A 15,527-nucleotide genomic window follows, 5' to 3' on the forward strand; every position below is an offset into this window, starting at 1 on the left:
ACACCTTGCTATAAAGCCCTTCGCCCCCAGATCCGGCCCCAGCTGTACGCCTCCACGTCCTCGTCGCTGGAGGAGGGCCCCGACGAGGACCAGCTGGGCCGCATCCACTTCTCGCTGCACTACGATGCGCTGGCCGCCGTGCTCAGGGTCAAGGTCAGGGTTCGGGGCATGGGATGGGAGGAGGGAGGGAGAGAGAGGCCTGGGAACCTTACAGGAGGAGGTGAAGGAGAAAGAGGAGGCTTACAAATCTTATAGGAGGAGGAAAAGTCGTCTAGATCTTACAAGTCTTACCGGAGGAGGTGGAGGAAGTCTTACAAATCTTACAGGAGGAGGTGGAGGAGAAAGAGGAGCCTTATAAATCTAATAGGAGGTGGAGGAGTCGTCTAGGAGATCATACAAATCTTACCGGAGGATCTGGAGGAAGAGTCTTGCAAATCTTACAGGAGGAGGTGGAGGAAGTCTTACAAATCTTACAGGAGGAGGTGGAGGAAGTCTTACAAATCTTACAGGAGGAGGTGGAGGAGAAAGAGGAGGCCTACAAATTTTATAGGAGGTGGAGGAGTCGTCTAGGAGATCTTACAAATCTTACCGGAGGAGGTGGAGGAAGAGTCTTGCAAATCTTACTGGAGGAGGAGGAGGAAGGAAGGAAGGAAGGAGAAAGGAAGGGTATAGAAGATAAAAAAGAGAAGGGGCATAAGGAGAAGGAGGAGGAGAAGGAGTAATCTTAGTTGGCATTCTCCGGTAAAATGTCCTCCTCCTCCTCCTTCTATAGTCCCATTGCCTCATCTTCCTCCTCTACACACTATAGCAGCCATCAGGTGACCTCACTGTCCCTCCCTGGCCAGGTTTTGGAGGCTGTTGACCTGCCCAGTCCAGCTTGCAAGGACCGGAATGACCTGGCCCACTCCAACCCCTATGTCAAGGTACACTTTTTTATATTGTAGTAGTAGTAGTTGTAGTAGTAGTAGTAGTAGTAGTAGTAGTGGTAGTTACTTAATATATGAACATTGAAACATCTGCCTACAACATTTAGATGGATAGATAGATAGATAGATAAATAAATAAATAAAGAGACAGATAGATAGTGAGAGAGAGAGCTCGATGGATAGATTAATAGTTAGAAAAATTGATATATCAGATAAATGATAATATACTAATTCAAGACAGTAGAAGAAAAGAACAAAACAAGGAGAAAAAGATATTTTTCAGGTACAGGAGAGAGAGAGAGAGAGAGAGAGAGAGAGAGAGAGAGAGAGAGAGAGAGAGAGAGAGAGAGAGAGAGAGAGATTAATATCCCTTGGTCCACAGGTCTCACTCCTCCCTGACACCAAGAACTCGCGGCAGACCTCAGTGAAGAAGAAAACGCAAGACCCAGTGTTTGAGGAGACCTTCTCGTTTGAGGTGAGAGAGAGAGAGAGAGAGAGAGAGAGAGAGAGAGAGAGAGAGAGAGAGAGAGAGAGAGAGAGAGAGAGAGAGAGAGAGAGAGAGAGAGAAGCATGACTGTAAATGAATAAGGAAAGATGAAAAGGAAGGGAGTGAAGGAAAAAGAGAAAAGGAAAGAGAATGTAAAGAGGAGGTGAAGGACAGAGGAGAGACAGAAATAAAAGGAAGGGGACCAAAAGGAAGGGAGGTGAAGGGAAGGGAGGTGAAGGGAAAGGGGGTGAATGGAAGTGAGAAAGTGGGGAGAGGGAGATCCATGAACCAATCAATGCACACCTTATGTAATGTATCTCGTTCAATTTCGTTCACTTTGTCGTGTTTTTTATATGTGCCGCTGGGCGAAATAAAAACTATTATTATTATTATTAAAACTACATCCCATTCTTCTGCAGGTGCCGTACCGGGAGGTGGTCCGCCGCACGCTGGAGCTCAAGGTGAAGGACTTTGACAAATTCTCTCGTCACTGTGTGGTGGGTCACACCCTGCTGCCCCTACACAAGGTCAACCTGGCCAGGTCATCACGCCACTGGCAACCCCTCGTGCCCTGCAGCCTGGTCAGTGCCGCAGTGAATACAACCTTAGTCATAGTACTCAATAGTGATAATAGCAATAATGATGACCATGTAGTCTGATCAATGCCATACTAAAGACAGACTCATTTCAATAGTACTCAATAGTTAGGCCTCTTGCAGACTCCGTATGTGGCCTCTTGCAGACTCCCTATGTGGCCTCTTGGAGACTCCGTATGTGGCCTCTTGCAGACTCCCTATGTGGCCTCTTGCAGACTCCCTATGTGGCCTCTTGGAGACTCCTTATGTGGCCTCTTGCAGACTCCCTATGTGGCCTCTTGCAGACTCCCTATGTGGCCTCTTGCAGACTCCTTATGTGGCCTCTTGCAGACTCCCTATGTGGCCTCTTGCAGACTCCTTATGTTCTTATGAGTCATGACTTGTATGGAAGCAGAGAAGTCTAGTATTCATGACCCCCTCTGTTGACCACCTCAGTTCCAGCAGCAGACTGAGTAGGTACAGAGAGATCCTGCTGTCCTTAAGTCCTGTATTCATAAGCAGGTAAAGAGAGATCCTGCTGTCCTTAAGTCCTGTATTCATAAGCAGGTACAGAGAGATCCTGCTGTCCTTAAGTCCTGTATTCATAAGCAGGTAAAGAGAGATCCTGCTGTCCTTAAGTCCTGTATTCATAAGCAGGTACAGAGAGATCCTGCTGTCCTTAAGTCCTGTATTCCCTGCTGTCTTTTAGTCCAGTATTCATAAGCAGGTAAAGAGAGATCCTGCTGTCCTTAAGTCCTGTATTCATAAGCAGGTAAAGAGAGATCCTGCTGTCCTTAAGTCCTGTATTCATAAGCAGGTAAAGAGAGATCCTGCTGTCCTTAAGTCCAGTATTCATAAGCAGGTAAAGAGAGATCCTGCTGTCCTTAAGTCCTGTATTCATAAGCAGGTAAAGAGAGATCCTGCTGTCCTTAAGTCCTGTATTCATAAGCAGGTAAAGAGATATCCTAACTGCTGTCCCAGAGGTCCTGTATTCATGACTCTATTCCTGCAGGAGACTGAGGAGTACGGGGAGATCCTGCTGTCCCTGAACTACCTGCCCACCGCCGGGAGACTCAACGTGGATGTGATCAAGGCCAAGCAGATCCTTCAGACCAACCTAGTGAGAGGGGCAGGTACGTCAGGCCCTCCTTGATAATGAAGATAATGAAGACGTGTACAGATAGGAGAGAGAACACACACACACACACACACACAATGCACACATACACACTTCATTGGTTGTAGGGGTGTAGGGAAGATGTATTGGGAGAGTGAAACACACACACACACACACACACATACAGAACTCAACCCCCTCTGGCCCCCCTCAGATCCCTATGTCCGCGTGTCACTGGTGGTTCGTGGGCGTCACCTTAAGTCCAAGAAAACCAGCGTTAGGAAGAACACACTCTCGCCCTCCTTCAACGAGTCCTTCAGCTTCCACGTGGCATCCCCAGAGCTGCAGGAGGCGTCGCTGGTGGTCACTGTCTGGGACTGGAACGGTGGGGTCATGCGGGACGAGTTCATAGGCCGGGTCGTCATCGGGAAGCAGCCATCAGGTACAGCTCGGGTCAATCTCTCGTCTCAATCCAGGGTTGGTTAGGTTCAGGGTTGGTTTTCAAGTCCAAGGTTGGTGCTGGAAATGTCAAAGAATTTCCTGTTTTATATTCAAGGAGGGAGACTGAGAGCTAACACAAGGAATATAATTAAAAATGCCTGTAGTGTAGCTCCAGGAAATCCTATTATATATTATTATACTTATGATACTTACCTACATCTATGAGAGTGTGGAGGACAGTTTCCCACACACATCCTTACCAACTGTCATTCCTACCTTCTTCTTCCTCTTCTTTTGACCTGTAATGCTTTGTATTGCTTCTTAGGTCCTCCTTCTCAACATTTCTATACTTCACACCATGCACTTGGTTACTTCACAATGCACACTTATACACTTCACCCTGCACTTAGGTGTTTTTCTGTTCTTTTTTTTCCCTGACTTTGCTTTTCTATGCCCTTTTGTTAGTTTCCACTATTACACTTTTCTTTTCACTCCACTTTCACTGCTCGGTTCTTTTTTCCCAACAACTCACCAAGAAAATTTTTGTGTAAGGTATTAACTTCACTGCTTCCTCCTTACAGCCATATAGTCCTAACACAGTACTTATTCCTCCCTAACTGCCTGCTGCCCTCCCTGCCAGGACCCCACGAGATGACTCACTGGACCAACATGATGGCATCGCAGCGTCACGCCGTAGCACAGTGGCACTCCCTCCACGCACGCAGCCACTGTGACCAGGTGAGTCCTGCCAAAAAACTCCATTATTACCCCTGAGAACCCACACAGCAGCAGCCCACCAGCACACACAACACTTGATACTCCAAACCTTCCTCAGATGTCCTTGTCAGGCACTTAAGGATATAACACAACACCTGAAAACAGTAGGAAGAGAAACATAGACACTTTGGCTTCTCACACCAGCTATTTCTAAAGGTCAAAGAGGGGGTCAGTCAGGTTCTAATGAGTGTTTCCTCAGGTTCACGGTACAGAGGAAGGGTCACACTACCACCAGGGCCATAAAACTACCCTTGGAAATGCTCACAACTCCTACAAAAGCCTTGTCAAATATGTGTTCTAGGGCAGCAAAATGTCATATAATACGACCCATAGAATTTTGACAGACATATAAGTGGAGCTTCCTGACACAGAGGAGGAGATGATAGAGTTGAGGCACTATTCCAGCAGCTCCCCAGGGTAGGCACGCTCTCACCCTCAAGCTTAGGGAAAACACAGCACCTGAAAACACATTAAAACAGTAGGAAGAGAAACATAGACTTTTGACAGACATGCAAGTGGAGCTTCCCTACACAGAGGAAGAGATGATAGAGTTGAGTCACTGTTCTTCTCACCCTCAAGCAGTGCAAACCTTCCACAGGTGTCCTCTGCATCTCGTGCCGTCCCTTGAACACTGACCTGACGGCGCCTCCAATGGCATGACCAGGGACGCTAATGTGCAGCAGCAGCAGCAGCAGCAAACCTTACTACCTGCCTTGCCTCAGAACTGTTCCTTCACTCCTGGTGGGCGGGCCTCTCCTGGGGGCTGGACAGGCTGTGGTCAGGGCAGCACTGGTCGCCACGATGCCAGGGGGACTTGAGGACAGTGTGTTGAGTGTCGGCACGTAACAAGTGTGCAGTGACTCCCTCAGCAACATGTGCATAGGCTTAATACTCTCTGGTGTAAGTGGAGACCTTGTGTGTGTTTCTGAGTGCCCTGCAAGCCAACACATACAGGCTGTGTTGCATGTGGAGTCCCTCATGGTAACCTGCGTGTGATGTGCTCCCTCCAGGCCAACACATGGAGGATTCGTAATGGTAACCTTGTATGTGCTGCCACATTGTCTTCACACCGACACATGCAGGCTGTCTTGCACATGGGATTCTTGCCTGGAGAAAAGAAACCTACCACCCTTTGTTGTCACAGTCCCTTACCATAGAGACACAGTGTAGCTCCTCATAGGGTATATTACAAGGTCCAGAGATGTTGCTTGCTACCATGTCCAGGATCATGCCTATTATAGCTGTAGACTGATGTGGTACGAGGCACTGAGATGTTTCTATAATACATTGAATTTATAACCAAGGCAAAATGTAACTCCTGTGACCTCTCATAGGCTGCCAGTCCCTGAAGACGTTACTTACTGCCATGTCCATTCAGGCTCCCGGTATAAAATGTTATGCCACAAGAGGTTAGAAAATTAAAAAAAGAAGCTTCCATCCAGCCGCTGCATCACTGGTTCTCAACGGCTAATGAACAGTAGGGAAAACAATAAAGGAGGTCAATAACAAAACCAGACATTCCATACATGACAATCACCAGTAGTATTACCAGAAGCCTAATTAGAAAATACCATTGAAGTAGGAATCCATATATTAATTCAGTCCCACAATATTGATAACAGAAAACAGAGCTGAGGGATATGAAGAAGAGGAGGAGAGGGACAGAGGGTAGTGGAGGATAAAATAAAGATGAGGAGGATTTTTAAATAAGCTTCGGTGACTTGCTTCAAATCCGTGCACTTCATAATCTCAGCTGTTTGTGTATACTGGCTCCCTCCTCAGATATATATATTTATATGTACTGATCCAAGTCCCCTTGTGTAAGAAACATGTCATAGTGTTGCATATTCACTCAACACACACACACACACACACACACCGGGGATGGAGTGAATACCAGAACTGTGTATTCAAATACGAATATGAATACTTTAAATTCCAACGAATACGAATACAAACTCGAATACAATGAAATAGTTTTAATTTGAATACAAATACGAATACTTCTTGAAAGTATTCGTGAATACATTCATGAATACTTTTCATTGAAAAAATGCCTTCTCGACGCAACTGAGTACAGCACTGTTCTAAAGTTAAGCAACAGTACAGTGAGTTCATGAACCTGTGCTGTACACGACCACCACACATCCGCCCAGGAGGATAGAGTTGTAAGGGACAACTGCTGTTATTTATGATAATAATTTTTTGAAGTATTCATCAGATTATTAGCAGGATACGAATACTTTTCCCTTGCATTGATTTATATCAATAATTATTTGAATACAAATATGAATACACCCAAATACTGTATTCAAATGTATCCAAATACAAATACTGAATTTGAATACTCCATCCCTGACACACACACACACACACACACACACACACACACACACCTCATTCCGTGGTCCTCACCCCACACCAACACGCCCCTCACCCCCACACCAACACGCCCCTCACCCCTGCCTAGCCTACCTAAGTGTTGAATATTTTTGCCGTAGCGAGCGTTCCCGCAGCACCGCCATAAAGCCTTGTGTCCCGGCACCTTCGTGTTGCACCAGCGGCTTGGGCCCCAGGGAGGGTCACCTGCCCCCCCAGGGTGTTGCACAGACCCCCCCGGCAGCGCCCCACTCCTGTGTTGTATTAATTATATATATTATCAAGGCAGGTGCTGTGCTAGACATTACTTTCACTTTCAACTACATCAGAGTGCTGTGGATGTATAGACACAAGACGTATATATTTATGTGATGTAAGTACTACAGGATATTTAACAATACAAATACTACTATATAAATACGTATACTATATAAGGAAGATATATATATTTTTTTCAGAGTATTATTACTATATGTATGTACTATTATATAAAGAACAGGTGCTTTTTAATAGACAGGAATGTATTACACAGAATCTCAGGATTTTAATGACTTACTCCAAAATGTAACTTTCTTTGGCCTTAGTGTATAACTTTTGTAATGTGTGTACGTACGTGTGTTGGTTTACTGCTTCCGTTACCTTTCATCCGGCAGCAGCGTCGACACTTTGTCCTATCATTTACTTCACGTTTTAAGTAGTCACACGTTAGTGTATAACTTTTGTAATGTGTGTACGTGTGTTGGTTTGCTGCTTCTGTTATGTTTTGTCCGACAGCAGCGTTGACACCAGCCAGACGGTCTTGATCGCCACCAGTCACTTTGTCCTATCATTTACTTCACGTTTTAAGTAGACACGCCTTAGTGTATAACTTTTGTAATGTGCTTACGTGTGTTGGTTTGCTGCTTCCGTTACGCTTTGTCTGACAGCAGCGTTGACACCGGCCAGACGGTCTTGATCGCCACCAGTCACTTTGTCCTATCATTTACTTCACGTTTCGTGCAGTGGGGTCCTGAAACGCACACCATCAAAGGCCTCAATTCATGAGTGCTCTGAGCTTCTAAACAGCCTTATATAAAGTAACCAAGTGGGGCAAGCAGTTCTTTAACCTGTCCACTGCATTTGACACAGATTTTGCCTTCACTGGTAGCCTGGTAACACATAGTCCCAGGTCTCTCTCTGCCTCTTAGGTGGATAGTAGAGTGTTTCTTATGTGGTATTTGTAGTATGCTGGATTTCCCTCGCAAGGTGCATGACTTTACATATTTCTTCAGTGAATAGCAGCAGCCACTTTTTGTTCCATTCCTGTAGCTTGGTAATCTACTCTTGTAGGAAATCTGCAGTCAAGGGATTAAAAAGGTCTGCAGGAGGAAATGGGAGAGAGGGGAGAAGAAGGAAAGGGTAGTGGGTGGCTTTTAAATAGTTGAGAGGCATTGATAGCACCTCAAGTTGCAGACTGAAATTCATGAGACGAGTTACACAAGCAAAATTTGATTGGGTTAAGTTATGAAAAGTGCGAACTACATACAAACTCATCTTATTCTCTTCTTCTTCTTCACTTCTCTTCTTCTTTTCGTTTAATGGCCTCATTTTCCCTTATGGGGGTTGGATGGGACGTGAGTCTCTCCCATTCTTCCCAAACACTGAATTCCTGCTGCACTGTTCATGACCCATATTTTTAAACAGTTTGGTGCCCAAGCTCACATATTCAACAAGGCTTTCGTAGGAACCTGGGTCATTTCCTTGCGTACTTTTATGACCCTAGTGGTAGTTTGAACCTTCTCCTGTACCCTGAACCTAAACAAACACTCATTAGAATGCGATTGATCCCCTTTTCGGCCTTTGGAAATTGTTGATAGAGTGATGGAAGCCTCTGAGAACAACAACCCAGGCAGGACCCTGCTGTACATACTCTCTCTGCTCTCACTGTGTCCGTGCTATCAGTGTTTATGACCCTTGAAGGTTATGACATGTGTAACTGTATGGCTAGACCTTCCTGTATGTGTATAGTGTAACTTTAATTTTATGGTCAGTGTTGTGGTGTATAAATTAACACATACGAGGAAACCTACACAGTAATGCTATATGATAAAGATGTATAACGAAGATACTATTTATATATTCATGTATATTTTGTAGCCATTAACAAGTGTGATGTAAATGTATACTTAGGTGTTCGAGTAAGGACACACACACACACACACACACACACACACACACACACACACACACACACTTATGAGGAGAGACTCAGTAGCATGGGGCTCACAACCCTGGAGAGAAGAAGAGAGAGGAGATCTTATAGCAGTGTACAGGGTGGCGAGCGGAGTGGAGCATTTGGACAGAGAAGACCTGTGTGTGTGGAACAAGAGAGAAACAAGAGGACATGGAAAGAAGTTGAGGATGACCACGTGTAGGAGAGATGTGAAAAAGTTTAGCTTCCCCCAAAAAAGCATAGAGCTATGGAATAAACTGGAGGAGGAGATGGTCTGTGCAAGAAACATTCATGATTTTAAGGAAAAGTTGGATAAGAGTGCATGGATATGGAGATGGGACAGCGCGAGCATAGCTCTTTTCCCGTATGTCACAACTAGGTAAATACAACTAGGTAAATACACGCACAAAAAAAATGAGAGGTGAAATGAAAGCACACACACACACACACACACACACACACACACACACACACACACACACACACACACACACACACACACACACACACACACACACACACACAGCTCCTGGTAACTGTAATTATTTGTTTCATGTACAAAACTCATTTTCATTACATAAGGATCTCCTTCGTAATCTCATTTTCACTGACAACAAGCATCGATAAGTTCCCTTGCTAGATAAGAATACAGGAAAGGCACCACTAAAAAAAAAACCTGCCCGTGCCACTAACAGGCTGGGGCCAACCAAGGCTTTGAATATATGAAGTCCCTAGGAGAGAAGTATAGATGTAAATGTCAATTCCTTACTTCAACTTGCCCAGAAAAATTGGTTACAGACATTGCGACACTTTTACATGAATATATCTACTCTGTACTCTGCCTCCATGGTGATGTAATGTACTCAAGTGTATTTATAAAAAGAAAACGAACATCCTTCCTGTACTCTGTTCATATAAATTCATGTTGAAATACTTTAGCCATTTGTAAGTAAGGATTCATGTAAAACTCATTCTCTTCTCTTTTTTCTTACTCTATATGATTATTCAGTTGTAGAGAAACCTTTGAATTGTTAAGTGTCATTTATAAGAATTAACATACTAGTTATCCTTTTTTTCTTACTCTTAATAATTATTCATTTGTAGAGAAACATTTGAATTGTTAAGTGTCATTTATAAGAATTAACATACCAGTTATTCTATTTTTCTTACTCTTTATAATTATTCATTTGTAGAGAAACATTTGATTGTTAAGTGTCATTTATAAGAATTAACATACCAGTTATCCTTTTTTTCTTACTCTTTATATTTATTCATTTGTAGAGAAACCTTCGAATTGTTAAGTGTCATTTATAAGAATTAACATACTAGTTATCCTTTTTTTCTTACTCTTTATAATTATTCAGTTGTAGAGAAACATTTGATTGTTAAGTGTCATTTATAAGAATTAATATACTAATTTTTCTTTTTTCTTACTCTTCATAATCATTCAGTTGTAGAGAAACATTTGAATTGTTGAGTGTCAGTTATAAGAATTAATATATTAGTTATTCATTTTTTCTTACTCTGTATAGTTATTCATTTGTAGAGAAACCTTTGAATTGTTAAGTGTCATTTATAAGAATTAATATACTAGTTATTCTTTTTTTCTTACTCTATATAATTATTCAATTGTAGAGAAACCATTTACTTGTTGGGCGTCATATATATATATATATATATATATATATATATATATATATATATATATATATATATATATATATATATATATATATATATATATATATATATATATATATATATATATATATATATATATATATATATATATTTATTGGCTTGCTTGTCCCTCCTCCAGCCATGGCCAACCTTGTATCAGCCTTGCTCCCTTCACCAGTCTCTGTGTGGCTCAGATGTGAGTGTACACTGTGCTGTGTACTACAATGAACTACAGACATGTAACTAACACCTGCACACTTGTACTCATCCTGTACTACTCGAGATTAGTCTGTCTCTCCACTGTCCACTAAGTCACTAAGACATGTAGCTAACTTTTGTTTGGCCTGTGTCTCAAACGTGCAGCACTGCTCACGTGTCCACTACTGATGAGTGGTGGTACTGCTTCATAAAGCTTTATTTTTATGCTCAAATAATAATTGTCTGACCACATTGTAGGTGATCTACTATTACAGTCATTACCGTCAGTCTGACCTGCACTATATAGTATGTTGCTGTGATATTAACACTCACTGAATTATTATGTAAATTTGTTTCCTATAAAAATATGTTCTAAAAGTCTTGGGGGGTTCACTTGCCACACTTGACTATGTTCCTGTGTTTGGGAGAGGCCATGGCCACAGTGGCCCTCAAGGTGTGGCTGTGTCCATGGCCACAGTGGCCCTCAAGGTGTGGCTGTGTCTATGGCCTCTGGCCCTCAAGGCGTGGCTGTGTCTATGGCCACAGTGGCCCGTATGGTGTGGCCCTGTCCATGACCAGTGTCCCTCATGGTGTGGCTGTGTCTATGGCCACAGTGGCAGTAATGTGTGTGAAAAGTTATCATAATTTTGATGTTATATGAAAGTATACAACAATTTGTTTGTAAGGTAAGAGGTGTCCCGCCCCGCGCCCTCTGGTCAGCTGTGTTGACAGCTGCCTCCGCCGCGGGAGGGCGGCGGCGCGGTGTTCACTTGCCTCCCGGTATTCCGAAAGTGTTTAAGCTGTGGAGCATTCATGACTGCTGGAGCGTAGGGAGAGCGGCAGCGCAGGACAGGAGGTGAGTGTGTTCGCGAAGTGTGTGTGTTATACATGATGACAGCAACAGCGGCGGGCACGAGTGGCTGGTACACCACCACCAGCCCGCGGTGGCCCGTAGCGGCCCATCTCCTTTCTGTAGTCTAATTGGGCACGAGTTACCCTGGCGGGGCGAGGAGGTGACGGCCGTGGGTGTTGTTGTTGCGTTGATGGTTTGAGGCCCCGCTCCAGTGCTGGTGCAGCGCTCTGCAAGGGCCGTCAACAATTGCAATGTTAGCCTCAATAATAATCCTCGATACACTTATTCACAACGTCGCAGTGAGTGAGTGAGGGTTAAGATTCGTTTTAGTACTGTGCCAGTATCTCATTACCTACCTTATGAAACATCAGTAGCTCCATATATCTTTTCTACAAACCTTCAACAGTCAGAAAAGCTTTCAAATTCCAATTCAAGGAGTTTTTTTTTACTCTTGAAAATAGGGGATAATGTTTACGAAAGCACGGTGCCTCCTTTGGTGCTGGCCGCGGTAATGGTGGTGCCGCCGCCGCCGCAAAATAGCTTGCACAGGGTTTTGTTAGGTTGGCAGAAACAAAAGCGCCATTTGTATGTAGCCTGAGCAAACAGCTAAACGAGAAAAGAGCTAGTTTTCCTGTTACTAAATATGTCTATATTATCGCTCATTTATTACTGATATGTTGTAATTTTGATCCACTAGAGGTGTTGACACAGGCAGCTTTACAAATAAAGAAATGTTATTAAAGCCAAAACGTCCGTCGCCAAATAGGCTAGCGCCAAGTCAGTTGCTGCCTAAACGGCTGCGCCAGAACGTACCAAACCCTCCATCCCTGGCACAGAGGAGAGATGCTGGGTGTACTGGATGAAGGCTCCTGGAGATGGTTTGGATAAGGAAAGAGGATGCTGGAGGAAGGGTGATGGAGATGGTTAGGACATGTTGCAGCACTGGAGAATGAGCTGATTGATGAGTGATGAGTAATGAGAGTAACAAGACTGAATACAAGAAGAGTTGCAGCCAGGTATATTGGGGGAAGGGTAATGTAGATGGTTAGGACATTGTATTTACCTTATAGTTCTATTTACCAAGTTGTATTCATCTTTAACCCTTTCCTTGCTCGTGGTGCGGACGCAACTATCCCCTCAGGCGCAGTCGGGGGGCCCAATGAGGGGTCTCTTTTAACCTCTGTATCTCAAAAACTATTCATTACAGCTAAAAACCAATAACACCATTGGAAAGAGGAGGTCCAGATCTATAGGAGTCGGTTATGTATGCCTCTCTTGCGAACGTACATGCACGTTCAGGGAGTGTTGAATGTTAACACTTACGTCAGTGCGTGCGGGATGATCAGCCGTACTGAGGGAACTGCGGACATCTTTTCTTCAGATTCTGACAAGGGAGTATTGCCAACTGCAATATTTACAACTATTTGGTCAAAGAATCAGTCAGGTGATAGGTGAAGCTATGCAAAAATGCCGCTATATTGGGCAAGAACATCCACCAGTTACTCGTCCGTACATTTGCTGCGCTGGGCTGATATGATTTTCCACCAAATTTAGTGAAGAACCCACTCAATTGGCAATCCTGTGTTGTGAGAATTAGTGTTGGAACACTCTCATACGCGGGAGATTTGAGTGCGGGTGGAGGTCGCAGCGAGCGTTTAGCAATGAAAGGGTTAATTGGTATATTTATCTATTTGTATTTGCCTAGTTGTAGAATGCAGGGTCTGAGCTGCACTTGTATGGTCTCGTCTCCATATCCAGTCTTTCCTGAAACTGTTAATTGACGCTTTGTCATCACAACATCTTCCTTTCATTAATCCATTCCACACACATCTGATTGATTGACTGACTGGTTGACTGACAGATGTATAAATCGTTTAAAACTATCACTAGGGTCACAAAACAGTCCATGGAAATCCCAGCAACTTTTCTACGAGAGGCTTTTCAAACAGGCGAAATGAGGCACCGATACATTTAAAAATACAGGCTTGTGTGGCAGAGCAGAGGGAAGGAAAGGACCCTCGGCAGCCAATGCCACACTGGACTTGCCAATTCGGTTTCACTATAATACTTTTTTAAAAAACTGACGCTTGTCCTGGTACCCCAAAACTCCCTCCCAGCCACACTACCGTCCTATATACCTCAAAAAAGTGGGCCTGGCAGGTTTCATTTGTTACTTTCCTCATTGTCAATACTTATTCATTTTCCCGTATGTTTGGAGGCGGGATAAAAAAAAAGAAACTGTTGACTCATTAATTTTATTCAACTGACTCCTGTCACACACACGCACTTTACAAATAAACAGATGGACAGGAAAACAAACTGTTGACCTTGATTTACTTTATTTAACTTGCATATCACAGAAACATTTTATTCATGGTTATTTCTCCATTTGTTGACAGTTCACCATGCCAGCCAGCCAGTCAAGCAGCCAACCAGTCAACCAACTAGTCAACCAGCCAGTCGGTTAACCATGGAACACAGCAGCTGGTGACCCAACAAGCCCCCCACTGGCAGCACGCACCAGGCCCTGAAGACAAGTAAGGGAACAACTGAATTATACATTAACTTGGACATTGCTGAGTCAGTGTCTAGTTATGTCTATCATGTAAGAGAATTCATGCAATGAGGAGGCAGATAAAAGCTCAGGAGTCCATTTTTCTGTGATCTGTGTCCATTGAATATGATTTTAAGCTGAAATAATTGAGCTTTTAAGGCAGAGTGACATTGACCCGGTAGCTGCGGGGATCATGTTTCTTAAAGGCCCCTCTGGTGGGCTGCTTAAAGAATATGACACCAAGAGTAATGGTTAGGTAATGTCAGACTAATTATTATCTTTGTCTTTCTTCAGCTGTTGTGTTGCCCTGCTGTTGCCTTCACTGGAATGGAGGATGACGCAACACCAGAAGTGACACGTACCACCACCACCACCATCAACATCGAGGGAGAGGAGGCAGCATAAGAGAAGGAATAGCAAGGAAGGCAACAACAGGAGGAGTACCTAGAGTTAATGTTTAGTGACGCCAGTTGTAGTAGTGGTATTTATCGTAGTGGGAAATTATATAGTAGTGGTAGTAATAGTAATAGTTGTGGTAGTGTGTATTACATCTCTCTCTCTCTCTCTCTCTCTCTCTCTCTCTCTCTCTCTCTCTCTCTCTCTCTCTCTCTCTCTCACCTCACCACAGCTCACAGGCCCCACAGGATGTCACCCCACAGGATGTTTGACAAACCCCACAGACACAAACCCCCCAGCCACATAAATAGGTCTCTCTCTCTCTCTCTCTCTCTCTCTCTCTCTCTTTCACACACACTCTCTCACTCTGTCACCATGTTGCAACTAATAGCAGCTTTCTCCCATGACTGACAGGAAGGACTGGTGGTGACCTCGGCGACCCTCCCTGACGTCACTTCACCTGCAAGCAAGACCACCACCAGCAGTAATCTTTTATTAGGAATTGACGTAAGTTTGGATCAGTTTCTCGTGTAATGAAATCAAAGACGAATGAAAATAAACGGACGAAGTTAAAACCTTTCCTCTCACTATCCGACTGCTGAAAAGTGCGAAGCTTGTGTTTGAGGAGTAGATTGTGAACTGACACAGACAACCAAGGCTAGACCAAGGCTGTGATTGATCTCAAGACTTCTCTAACTTCACATTATGCTGTCTTTTGGTATCTTCCTCCGATAAAGGCTGCTGTATGGTGTGAATCCTGTGTTTGAGAGAGTAGATTGAAAGCCAACAAACAACAAAGGCTGTGTTGATCTCAAGGCTCCTCTCCTACTAAATATGATGCTGGCTTTTGCTAACTTCCCCCACTAAAGACTGCTGTAAAGTATGAATCTTACATTTGGGAGTAGATCAAAACCAGGCAGACAACTGAGGCT

The 15,527-nt window shown here is 43.7% G+C and overlaps 1 protein-coding gene and 1 long non-coding RNA gene across 4 annotated transcripts in view; both read left to right on the forward strand.

Annotated features, from left to right (window-relative positions):
• Window positions 1-9,439, forward strand: part of LOC127008425 (synaptotagmin-17-like) — a 23,546-nt gene extending 14,107 nt beyond the window's left edge. Inside the window, exons 6-13 of the mRNA XM_050880575.1 lie at window positions 31-153; window positions 846-923; window positions 1,309-1,401; window positions 1,833-1,994; window positions 3,001-3,121; window positions 3,320-3,547; window positions 4,187-4,284; window positions 4,922-9,439. Of these exons, the coding sequence (XP_050736532.1) occupies window positions 31-153; window positions 846-923; window positions 1,309-1,401; window positions 1,833-1,994; window positions 3,001-3,121; window positions 3,320-3,547; window positions 4,187-4,284; window positions 4,922-4,951 (933 nt within the window). The 3' untranslated portion in view covers window positions 4,952-9,439. The remainder of the gene's footprint in view (window positions 1-30; window positions 154-845; window positions 924-1,308; window positions 1,402-1,832; window positions 1,995-3,000; window positions 3,122-3,319; window positions 3,548-4,186; window positions 4,285-4,921) is intronic.
• Window positions 9,440-11,483: 2,044 nt separating this feature from the next.
• LOC127008428 (uncharacterized) lies at window positions 11,484-15,170 on the forward strand. 3 transcript variants are annotated; one of them, XR_007761074.1, is made up of 4 exons: window positions 11,484-11,648; window positions 14,045-14,182; window positions 14,494-14,654; window positions 15,010-15,170. It is a non-coding gene; the product is annotated as an uncharacterized LOC127008428 (long non-coding RNA). The 3 variants fall into 3 exon arrangements; XR_007761075.1 differs by having other exon boundaries at window positions 14,494-14,648; XR_007761076.1 differs by having other exon boundaries at window positions 14,494-14,639.
• Window positions 15,171-15,527: the final 357 nt, after the last annotated feature.

The sequence above is a fragment of the Eriocheir sinensis genome, chromosome 37 (assembly GCF_024679095.1).
Source record: "Eriocheir sinensis breed Jianghai 21 chromosome 37, ASM2467909v1, whole genome shotgun sequence".
In the NCBI taxonomy this organism is placed as follows: Eukaryota; Metazoa; Arthropoda; class Malacostraca; order Decapoda; family Varunidae; genus Eriocheir; species Eriocheir sinensis.